At 40.8% G+C, this 12,213-nt stretch overlaps 1 protein-coding gene across 5 annotated transcripts in view; it reads left to right on the top strand.

Annotated features, from left to right (window-relative positions):
- Positions 1–12,213, top strand: part of ppp6r3 (protein phosphatase 6, regulatory subunit 3) — a 163,914-nt gene that overhangs the window by 139,160 nt on the left and 12,541 nt on the right. For 4 of the 5 annotated variants that reach the window (XM_051923420.1, XM_051923422.1, XM_051923421.1 and 1 more), the window contains exons 23-24: positions 2,112–2,304; positions 2,619–2,636. In XM_051923420.1, the coding sequence (XP_051779380.1) occupies positions 2,112–2,304; positions 2,619–2,636 (211 nt within the window). The remainder of the gene's footprint in view (positions 1–2,111; positions 2,305–2,618; positions 2,637–12,213) is intronic. The other variant, XM_028796152.2, reaches the window with a different exon arrangement.

Below are 12,213 nucleotides of genomic sequence, written 5' to 3'. Positions count from 1 at the left end.
AAACCGAGCATGGGAGACGATTACCCACAATCCTGCAGTGAGAGCTAGAACCACCACCGGCTCAGTTGTGATCACAAGACGCTCTGCAGACAGCGCGTATACATACTACTCATTTATCAAGTTACAATTTATTAAAAATTTTTGCTTGTCTTGCAAAACATTTGCAGACCAAGCTACTCGCAATCCAAGGTTTTACTGTATAGTTATTGAGTGTGCCACTAGGTATTGTAGTCCCACTACAAGTGTGGTTCATCGAGTGCTGTGTTGAGGTAATTTCTAGCATTTATTCTGTAATCACAAAGGTGATTGCTGAGATTTGTTTTTGTCCTCCAAGCCAGCAGTGGTAGTTTAAGACAAAATGATCATGTTTTATGACATTGATGGTCTTGTTTGCAAAGAGTTTATTTCCTGACAACAGCAACATTACATTGAACTGCCGAAGCGTCCGCAAGGAAACATCAGCAAAAAAAAAGCCTTGGAAAAGTGGAGCACAAAACTTCGTTTTGCAGCAGGACCGCACAGCTGCACACCCCGATTTTGATCAGTAGCATTGTGGTTGCTGCTTTGTACCCCCCAGTATTCACCAGATCTCACTCCCCGTGACTTCTTTTTGTTCTCAGTTAAAACTGAGACTAAAGGGTAGAAAATTTGTTACGTGAGAGAGAGAGCAAAAAAACAGAGGGGGCTGTCGATTTGGCAATGGAAGAAGAGTACAGGAATGGGAGATGCTCTGGACACGTGTATTGAATGTGAAGAAAAGTGTTTTGAAGGTGACAGTCGGAGAAGTTTTATATTTAATTTTATTTTAAATTTAAACCAAGAAATTTATGGGTCATAGCTGCCCTAAGATGATAATTTCTAGATGAACATTCAGTGAATTTGCCATCAAAACACACACTAATGTACAATATGTAAGAAAATCTATCTTAGTTTCCTTCAGTAAATGTTATGTGTTGGTGACGTGAGCTTTTTGATTCTAGTTAATGTTCCTCCGTGTTCTATAAAAATGGTTTAGTGGCTATGGAGAGCATGTGCCCTGTCGTATGTATTTTATTTTTAATGCACCGGACCTCCTCCTTGTATGTTTTTTCTTTGTTTTATTTTTCCTTTCTGCTCTCAGTGCTTTTTGTTGTTTCTAATTCCCTTTCTGACCGCAGTTCACACTTCTGTTCTTATGCTGCTCATTTTTCTGTTTCTTTCCTGAGTCCTTGCCTGACCACTGAGGAGTTCTCTTTAACATTCTCTTGCTTCTGACTTTTGAACAATCTGGTTCAGTTTTGTTAGAAAGCTTAGTCGTTTGAGAATGTTTTGTATTAAATATTACATGATTTATTTAAAACTAAGCCCTACTTTTCTAATGTAAATAATCAATATCCCCGGCATCTGTGTTTTATTTCGAGCAGGGGTATTCAAGTTCAGTCCCGGGTGCCGCTGTGGCTGCAGGTTTTAATTCAAACCAGTTTCCCTAATCTTCTAATCACTGTGATTGTTTAACTGGCCAGCAATTTTTCTTCTGTTATTTACTCTATAGACAAAGAAGATAGGAAAATAGTGTTTTTAAAACTGTGGGTGAAAGTACAAATTTATGAATTTCTTTTAAATCAAAACATCATGTTAGAGCTCTCTTATGAATGTAAAAATAAGGGAAAATATAAGGCTGGCTACTATACCAGAGAAATCATTAATTTGTAAATGTGCTCTCACTAAAAATCTGCAGGCACAAAGGTACCCAAGACGGGACTTGTGGTGTAGTGTGTATTGTATGCAGCTGATTAATAAGAAATTGACACATGTGGGAAAGTAATTGAACATCGTCCATCAGTGGATGGTGGGTCATGGTGGGCACTTAATGTCATTAAGCAAGTCTAAAACTCAGCGGGTCGAGTTGTTTTTATTTCAGGCCTTGATAACAATTGGTTTTTGTTTTATTTGAGAATTTCAGTTTTCATTCTAATATTGTGAAGATTTATTCCCCAGTTGCAATTGAATTGTTAATTCCACATTTTTACATACGGAGACATCATAAATTTCTAGGTGACAAATACTTAATATAGCCAAATGTCAGTATTTTGGATAGATCTGTAATTTCCTGCAATGACGTGTCTCTGTAGAGTTGGAAAGGTGGCCTGCAGATGGGAATCCACAAGCATTATGTAGCACAAAGATGGAGTCCAGTTTAGATGGAGAAGAGGAAGAGGAAGATGGTGGAGCAGATAGAATAACGGAAACTGTCACAAATGGCTCCATGAAGGAGACAGTCAGCCTTACTGTTGATGCCAAAACTGAAACAGCGGTTTTCAAGAGGTCAGTGCAACACTTTCTTGGTTTCTTCAAACATGCATTGTTCTGCCTTAATTGACAAATCTATATTTTAGTAGTATGATATTAAACTTTTTAAATTTCATTGTAGCGAATAATCATTTTCAAATAGCTCGTTTTTAGAATTGCTTATAATTGTAAATTCTTCAGTTTATTTTCCGCTCTTCTTCTGATTAAGGAGTGCAAAGCTGTCTTTAGGGCTTAAGGCTTACTTTACTGTATGTAACGACTGCTTTTTGTTGTGCCAAAATAACACGTGGGCTTTTTTTTTTTTTTCTTTGCCGCATGTGTGGCTTCAGAGTGTTGAAATCCTGTCGGTATGTACAGCATAACACAGAAGAAAGACATTAATGCTGTGCTGTGAATGTGTTCCATGTCAGCCTCCACTGTATTTTTGTCATCTCCATCTGCATGTTTCGATTGTGCGACTCCACTTGACTCACAAAATGACCTCATTGTGCTGCTTTCGTTTGTTTTTTCTTTTTTTTTTTCCTTCTGTCATGTCTGCTTAGAGTTTTTAAATGGTAGATTAAGATAATGCATTACAAGGAAATAGGATACAGTGATCCTTCTCTATATCGCTTTTCGCGGCTTCACTCTATCGCGGATTTTATATGTAAGCATATTTAAATATATATCGCGGATTTTTTGCTGGTTCGCGGATTTCTGAACACAATGGGTCTTTTAATTTCTGGTACATGCTTCCTCAGTTGGTTTGCCCAGTTGATTTCATACAAGGGACGCTATTGGCAGATGGCTGAGAAGCTACCCAACTTACTTTCTCTCTCTCTCTCTCTCTCTCTTGCGCTGATGTAGGGGGGTGTGAGCAGGGGGGCTGTTCGCACACCTAGACAATAGGCACACTGGTCTAAAAATGCTGAAAGATTATCTTCACGTTGCTACCTTCTGTGTGCAGCTGCTTCCTGAAGCGACATGCTGTACGGTGCTTCGCATACTTAAAAGCTCAAAGGGCACGTATTGATTTTTGACTTTGTTTTTCTCTGTCACTCTCTTTGTCTCTCTCTCTCTCTCTCTCTCTCTCTGCTCCTGACGGAGGGGGTGTGAGCTGCCGCCTTCAACAGCTTTGTACCAGCGGTGCTTCGCATACTTAAAAGCCAAACAGCCCTATTGATTTTTGACTGCTTGCTTTGTTCTCTCTCTCTCTCTCTCTCTCTCTCTCTCTCCTGACGCGCACTCCTTTGAAGAGGAAGATATGTTTGCATTCTTTTAATTGTGAGACAGAACTGTCATCTCTGTCTTGTCATGGAGCACAGTTTAAACTTTTGAAAAAGAGACAAATGTTTGTTTGCAGTGTTTGAATAACGTTCCTGTCTCTCTACAACCTCCTGTGTTTCTGCACAAATCTGTGACCCAAGCATGACAATATAAAAATAACCATATAAACATATGGTTTCTACTTCGCGGATTTTCTTATTTCGCGGGTGGCTCTGGAACGCAACCCCCGCGATGGAGGAGGGATTACTGTATACGTGCACTGATAAAGATTCTCAAAACTATTGTGTACGTGTAAGTGGATAAATGAAAGTTATCAGGGGAAATGTTTAGAAATACCAGATGACCATAATTCAGTTTTCAGTTCAGTTTATTTTTTGTATAGCACGCGTTCTTCATTGAGTGCAGGCAGAGTGCTGACAAGTTCTTAAGTAAAATTCATCTATAAATTTTATAAGTTACTAAATATAAAATTAGTACCCATAAGGACACAGCTTTGTTTAAACACACAGGCAAATAAAGAAGTTTGGAACTAACATAAATGGAAATAGGCATATCTGTCCATGAAATAAATAAACCTCTAAGTGGTCTACGGTCAGCCACAAGAGACAAAGCCAGAGTCTCGCAGGCCTCAGCCAACTGGCTGCCCACCCAGCCACCCGCCTGCCTCCGAGTCTGTGCTGGGCTGTCCAGACTGAAAGCAGAACCTTTCCATCCAGTCATTCCATACCGACAGTATCTCAGGTATCTTATTTAATGGGAAGGACTACCTCAGTAGTAGAGCACTGACACCACAAGATACCAAGAAGAGCAACTATGTAGGGGATTGTTAGCAATGGTGTCTAATTATTGTATTGTTTTTGTAAAAATGACTACTAAAGACAGTGACTGTCGAGGCACTTCTGGTGCTGTACTAGTCGGTGATAAATTCCATTCAGGTTTCTGTTTTATAGCAAGAGCCCTTCAAAGAGTACTGGCCCAGAGAATTTGCACATTTAGTTGCAGATAGCAAACCTCTACATCCAAGAACACATATAGAAGTCATTGGTGCTTATATCACTGTGGAGAGCACATGGTCCTTCAGAGCAGGCAGAGTAAGAAGAGAGAAATAGCTTCATGCTCCTCTGGTTATAGTTGGATATCAGAGACTCGAGCTGAAATCCACAACGGTCTGGACTGAAGTAAACTGAGGAAAGCTGGTATTGTCCATAACTCTTGAATCCTAAGTTTTCATTCTCTTTCTTATTACATTGACAGAAGGGGTTCTCTTGTTTTCCAATATCTTAAGCACTGGTTTTCATGGCTCTTTCAGTTTCTTTTAAATCAGTGAATCAGTTAAAGACACAGTAGGAGAAACTGCATCTGTTCAAAAGAGAAGATGCAGCAGTACCATGTAAAGTAGCAGCAGTCCTGGGCCCTGCAGTATGTCACGTCTAACTGCCACCAGTAATTATGAGGTACTGTCATTTGGTACATTTTCTCCTGGTGACAGTAGTGGCAGCAACAAGCCAAGCTGCTCTGTCCAGGGTACTGTATTCTCACTGTACAGAGTTTCTGTACATTGCTTCACATTCTGTTACACTACACAAGAAAGGTGCCTTAATGCCCAACATACTGTAGTTTTCAAGCCTTTACTGTTTTATTATAATATCTAACAAACTGTATGATATCTGTATGTAGCGCTAATTTTCTTGCTTAGAATACATCAGAATACCATGCCAACCCAAGTTCTTCTTCTTCCTCCTCCTCCTGTACTGTGACCAGACTCTTCATAGAAGTTGTAATGAAGGAGGTTCAGACTGAAATTGCAGGTTTGATTCTTCTCCCAAGTGAGAGTGAGTGTGTGAAGTTGGTCTGTAATTATTGAGCATATTTGTTTTTACATTCATTTTTGTCAGAGGTCCGAGATTCAGCACTTCCAGTGTTTAAGGAGCCGCACGATCAAAGGTTAAGAATGGATGGTGCAAGTAATGCATTTTTCACCAACTTTGGTACTGCGTCCAGGGAATAGTAGCCAGCTTCATTTTGGAAACCAAAGATGGAATTTGTTGTTCTGCTGTGAAGTTAAAATTCCTTAGATGGTGTGCACAACCAGGGCTTTGACAGTTCATTAATATATTTCAGAAGTGATGGTGACTTAAAAATTCTAGGAGCTTGGTAACTATCATTGAAGTTCATAAAATCAGTAGTTCTGGAATCTGAAGGGATTTTCCTTAACATTTCTAAACACAAATGGTACATGAGGGCCGTTTTTCATTTTCATGCTATCATTTTAAACACAGTACACAGATCAGGCCTGCCACTGTCCTTCATTATCTACAGACCAGTTTGGTTTTTCTCAGTTGATTTAGTTTCCCACATTCTAATTTAACAACACATGCTGTAGATGTTTTTATTTAATAATAGCCATTATATACAAAGCCTGCTTGAGAAATGCATCTCAAATGAAGAACTGCCATAATGACAGTAGAAACCGCAAGATTCAGCTTTAAAGTCTGGAATTCCTAAGAAGCATTGAGGACTGCAAGCTGAAAATCATATCATCCATGGACGTCTCATCAGAAACGAGATCAGCCAACTAACACGCCTTTCATATTGTCATCAGTGAGTAGCAGCCTCATGACTTACCAGCTCCACGTGAATATCATTTGGTCACCACCTTCTCTCCCTCTTACCAACTGTGGTTGCTGGTAAAAACGGCAAAAAAATGTTACTCTAATCTAGACACGGTGCAGACTGCCATACTCGAGGTAAATGGGCTGATGCTGCTGGGGAATTTCTTTGCAAGGATTAGGTGCAGCTCCAAGCAGATGGCATGATACAACTGGCAAGGAAGCTGTAGGAAAGGCCAACCTTTGCCCTATTTTTCTTGAGAAGAGTAACAAAAATGACCTTGTCATCCTAAAATGATCAAACATACAACCCTAACAATAACCCGAACCTAACCCTAACCCTAATGCATCTCTGATCTAAACACTTGCATCTCCTGCACTACATGGTTATCTGTGGCCTCAACCTGAAGGAGATTAGCCACTTCACACTGACCATACAAAATATGACTTTGAGCTGAAGAGACCTTTGCTTAAGTGACATAATCATGAATTTCGGACTTGTCTGTAAATGACAGTCCCAAAGGACCTCAACATCAGAGTCCTACGAGACACCACAAAAGCCTGACCTCTGCTGTGAACGGCTGTTACGAGCCCTCTCAAATGCCATCAGTGTGACCATCCCAGGTCTGGTCTGATGAGAACAATTTAGAAATATTGTGACACTGATGGTGTGGGTCCAGCTCCATGCTCCCTCTTCCAGATTTGGGAGCCTCTCGAAACCAACACCGTCAATAACATAACTGGATGAACTGGCAGATGGGGGACAAAACACACCAAGCAATGGGATGGTGGAAAGTGTCCAAGTGCTTTTATTACAGACAAAAACTAAACAGTGTCCAAAAAGAAACTGCAGTGCTCCATTATTCCATAAATAAATAATCTTTAAAAACAATGAAAAGTCCAAACGTTTAAAATCAGGCTAAAACGAGACTAAAAACCACCAGTCACCGGGTCAAATGAGCCGAGCCCAGCTCCTTCCAAATCTTTCCCAGCTCACCCATTGCCTGTTCAGCTGGGGAATAACTTCAGCAGCCGTGGTCCTCTCAATCCTGGCTGCCTGTGTCAGTCTCTCCCAGACTGCTCAGGGTCAGTTGTCCTATCGTCATCCTTCACACCCACGCAGTCATCGCTCTGATTCCAGGAGAGGATGCCACCTCAAACGTTCCCACTCTTCAGCACCATCAGTGGGTACAATCCATCCCAAAAGTGCCAATCCCTCACTCCGTCGTGGGACCCCTGACTGCGCTGTCTTCTCTCTTTCTCAATAGCCAGCTGGCTCGTCCTCTTTCACTGCCCCAATGCCACATTCTCGTTCTAAAAGCCTCTTTCTCTCTTTTGTTTTTTTTCTCTTTGGTTTCCTTTTTCAATTTTCTTTTTCTGTGCTGGCCCGTACTTGTACGGCTCTGTGGACGTGGAGCCTCAATCAAGCACCGCAGGAAGCCGATGAAGCAATTGAGAACGATAGCACCTTCACGTGCAGGTGCGTCTCACCCCATCAACTCCCGGTAGCTGTGTAAGCTCGCCCACAGAGATGTACGTGGCCAAAGGGATTATTTATTAAAAACTCGCCATTTGTTCGGTGCCACGGACCCGCTATATCTCAGAATACTGTTTTTATTTTAAGATGAGCACTAGCAATATGCAGATTTTCTTGCAGATAATTCAGACCCTGTGTTGACCAAGCTGAAATATCCCTACTCCAAGATGGAACCCTCCTCCGAAATGATGCTTCTGTCTTGCAGCCGAATCACTGCTGAATCTCAAATCCATAGTGATAAGTGACAAAGCAGAAAATGCAGCTATGGGAAAACCACCAACCCTAGAAGAGATCATTTAAGTCACCAAACAAAGCAAAGGGCATCTAGGCCTTGTATGCCATCAGGTATAGATAGTCAAGGCTGGATCTGAGGAACTTGCACATAAGGTTTCAATGGATTACTTGCAGCATCTGAAACATGAAAAAAATCTCACAAGACCTCAAATGCCATCACTCACACTGTAGTTGAGAAGGATGATGGCTTTAGAGTTTGGAAAATTGTGGCATTGCTTTGCTGTCCTCCAACTGTATGATCTTAAAAAGTCATGTGTCATTTCAGACCATCTCGAGGCACTATCGTCATACAGTATTTTAAGGACCGCAGTTCTAAACAACAGTAGAAGTTAAACATGATGCTCAGACTTGGCAAAGGTCTTGAATCTAAATCAGAATCCCTTTGGATAGTTCTCATGTAACATCAGTTCATCAATATCTTATAGCCCATACACAGCCAGTTGACTGCAATCATCTATCCCTTGCTGTAGGACAGTTCTGACCTCTCGCCCTGTGGAGAGGAAATGGAGTATGGGTTTGATGATGTGATAGTGTAGACAGAAAACTTTAATGCAACAACTGAACTGACTAAGGTGTAACAATCATCCATCTAAGCTGCAAAAAAAAATCTTGAGTCTGTCCCTCAAAATTTGAGAAAGCCAAGGTCATCTGCCAAAGATGTTTTTATTAAACAGGTAACTGTACTCGAGAGAAACTTTTTTTTTTTTTTGCCAGTTTCCATAAATTCACATCACTGTGAGTTGAGCAGCTCCTTTGTGAAGCTGTGCCATCAGCTGTTTAAGAACTGAAACCTCAAAAAGGAAAGCAATCAAGTGGGGTTTAAGGCCTTTTGTTTTGCTCTTTACTGAGCCTTGACCTCCCTACCCTTTTCACATAAAACTCTACAGTAATTCAGCCAACACTGCTTCAAAAAGATTTGAACTATGAGGATCATCACACTGGACTCACTGTAACTTCACTTAAAAAGATTAAGTATTGAAGCCGTGATTTGGAAGAAACACAATTCTGTTTATCTATCTGTCGATAGGATATTTGGCCTTTTACAGAAGCTCTTTAAATAAATAGATACACACACACACACACACTATATCCTGAGAATGACTTAAGGCATATTGTCATTGGTATAAAGGACCCACAGTAGTGTTTCTTGACACACTTCTGCTAAATAATTCATTGGCTGAAAGTCCTCCATGTTAGTATGTCACAGAGAGGAGGAGCAGCATTGTTTATAATGGCTCTCGGTTTTATTTTCCTTCTATCCTTTGCTGCTACCTCTAGGGGGGCCACTATGTGTGTTCCATTACTGAGCCTGTCCTTTTATTTAGCTTGTTGATTTGGTGTCCTCTCCTGATGTGATGTTACTAGCCCAGCACACCACACTGGCTATCAGAGTTGTAGAATATGTGAAGGATGTCACTACCCACATTAAAAGAACACCGTCTCTTAAGAAAGCAGTTCCTCTGTGTTATGATACCAGTCCACACTGTCATTGTTGTGGACCACCAAGCACTTGTATAGGAGCACACCACCTGTACATCCACTCCTTGGAATAGTGACCAGTCATAACTGGGTGGTATTGAAGACACTGGAGAAATCCAAAATCATCATCTTCACAGTGCTGCTTGCATTGTCCAGGTGAAGATGAGCCTTGTGGAGCAGATAGATAATTGCATCCTTCACTCCCATCTTTATCCAATAGACAGACTGTAGTGAGTCCAGGTGATCTACCACAAGAGGACTTTGTATAGTCCAGGACCAGCCTCCCAAATATCTTCATGACGTGAGTTGCAAGTCTTCATTTGTCTCCTTATTTGGTCTTCAATTATGGACAGCCCATAATAATGGTCAAAGGTGGACTCTTCACTGGCCATTCCAGCTGGCATGGTAGGAGTTGCTGATGTAGTAGGGATGGTGTGAAGAGACTGGTCATTGGCTGGCAGTAGCAGTGGGAGGGAAAATCTATTTCAAACATTGCTTTACGATTTTAGTTTTGTCCGTGTCCCCCTTCTAGCACCTGAGCCCTGGATTGCTTGAGTCTAGTACTTATGCCCAGTCCGTTCCAAGCATCATGTTGTTCGAGTGAGTTTTTCTGTCTCCGCCCTGTCAGCTTCTTTTCCTTCACTCAGTGTTTTGTTCAGCACTTGCTGTTCACCCTTCAGAGCCTCTTGGTCACCAGATTTGAATGCTGTTTTTTGTAATCCAGGGCTGCTTGTTTGGAAAGCAAGGGACTGTCTTTGAGATTACCACAGTATTGACCCAAAAGTTAACATCGTCTGTAATGCACTGCCTGAGTCCCTCAGTATCAGGTGAGAAGTACAGAACTTCAGTAGAAGGCAGTGATATTTTTATATCAAAAACGAGAACTAGAACTAAAATATTGTTTTTCGTTTTACAAGAACGAGAACTGAAATTAAGGCAAACAGAGAAACTAAAACTAAATAAATGTAAAAGTTAGTGATCTGTGAACAAACTAAAAAGAACGAAAATTGAGTAAAAACTAAAAAAAACCTCGGTCGCATTTTCGTTCAGTCCGGCTCAGTCGTGTAGAAGGATGTTTGTAGGTCGCCCTGCGCGATCAGTTACGTTGCGCTCTTCACTATATGGTGATCTTGCACCTTGGGCTTACTATAGTGTGGCGCAACTTCCGTAAAAGACTGTTGTTTGTTTGTTGAGCACATGTGCCTCGTTGGGTTGAAGCAGTAAGCACTTGTGGTTGACGATGTTGAGTTTTGCACAGATGTTTGTGGGTAGAAAGCAATCGCAGATGATGATAAAAGCAAATGTAGTGTGCAAGAAGAAGAAGAGAGTCTGAGTTTCTGTGCAGGAACAGCTGGATCAAAACTTAGTGGAAGTCCAGCAGTTCTGTGGCACCAGGACTGCACTTCAGTACTAGAATGTGTGGTTAGGGGAAGCAGGTGAGGCTCTTCATGAAAAGTACAAAAAAAAAAAAACTAATAATGATAACATAAAATACATTTGGTTACTGGCCTGTGCTATAAATTTGTTTTCTATATGATTCCAATAATTGATCATTTTATAGTCAAAATCACTGAATTTGCGCATTTCCTGTTCAAATACTGGGGAGAAACGACGAGCCTCACCTCGGACTGCGCTGTCCATCACATACTGGGTTGATGCATGCAATTGGCGCGTGCCTGTTGCTGTTCCTCTGTATGTCGCCAATATAAAGTTTGCAGACACATTTATTATACACTGACTTTCCACAGTCTGGCGAATATCTTTAATATATTTAGTCTTGCTGATGGGACATAAAACTGCATTGAAAAGGCACAAGGTGAGGCAGACAGTACCGTGCCGCCCTGAAGGGGTGCATGTGAACCCACCAGCTCGTTGCTGCTGTTCTTCTACGCAGAGGCGCCAATAAGTGAGTGATATCAGAAAGTCAAGTGCACTGCAGCGTTTATTTTTTTTTATTCCGACTGACTGCCAAAATGTAAGATTAAGATTTTTAAAACTAAAGGAAAATGAGGACATTTACAAGAAAGTGACGGAGATTTTCGTGGATAGACGGATGGACTTCATTTACAAATGACCATAAACGGTTTTCAATTTTATTAAAAATGGGATCAGACAGAAAAAAAATCCAATATTTAAAAACAAAATTTGACCTTAAAATATTCTTTTGTTTTTCTTGTTATCCATTTGTTGAACAGTCTGTATTAAAATTCATTTTGATCTTGAAGCATCAGAATTAAAAGCTTTTAAAAACAACTAAATATTTCAATTAAGGTCAAAAATAAATCCTTTTTTTTTTTGTACACCACTCTATACTTTCGTTTGTATTGAATGAGTATGAACTGTAGAATTGCAACGGTAAATTTACAACACATGGAGGGTGAGGAGCAAATACGCTCTCTCCACTGTAAATGTAACGTTCTCTCTTAGCTTAATATGCACCTTACCGATGTGTGTGTGTGTAAAGAATGAGATGAGATATGCAACATAACCAGTAGTCAGTGTGCCTGCTGCCAGTTGCTTAGTCAATAAGCTACTCTTTGGGGTTCATATATTTGTAAATCTCACTGTGAAGGAATCAGAGCCTCACCAGCCATGAACCTCACCGCACGTCACTGCTTCAGTCCTGGCAGCAGAAATCGTCAACGTGCAGTCTGCTAGCGCCTGTGGCCGAAGGACCTCGTCTGTGTACCTGCATTACAGGCGCTCGCCAAAGCGAATATTTTCACTGTGTGACTATCT

Source organism: Erpetoichthys calabaricus, chromosome 2 (genome assembly GCF_900747795.2).
Source record: "Erpetoichthys calabaricus chromosome 2, fErpCal1.3, whole genome shotgun sequence".
In the NCBI taxonomy this organism is placed as follows: Eukaryota; Metazoa; Chordata; class Cladistia; order Polypteriformes; family Polypteridae; genus Erpetoichthys; species Erpetoichthys calabaricus.
The sequence above is the reverse complement of the archived record's forward strand: the minus strand, read 5'-3'. Positions and strand labels throughout refer to the sequence as shown.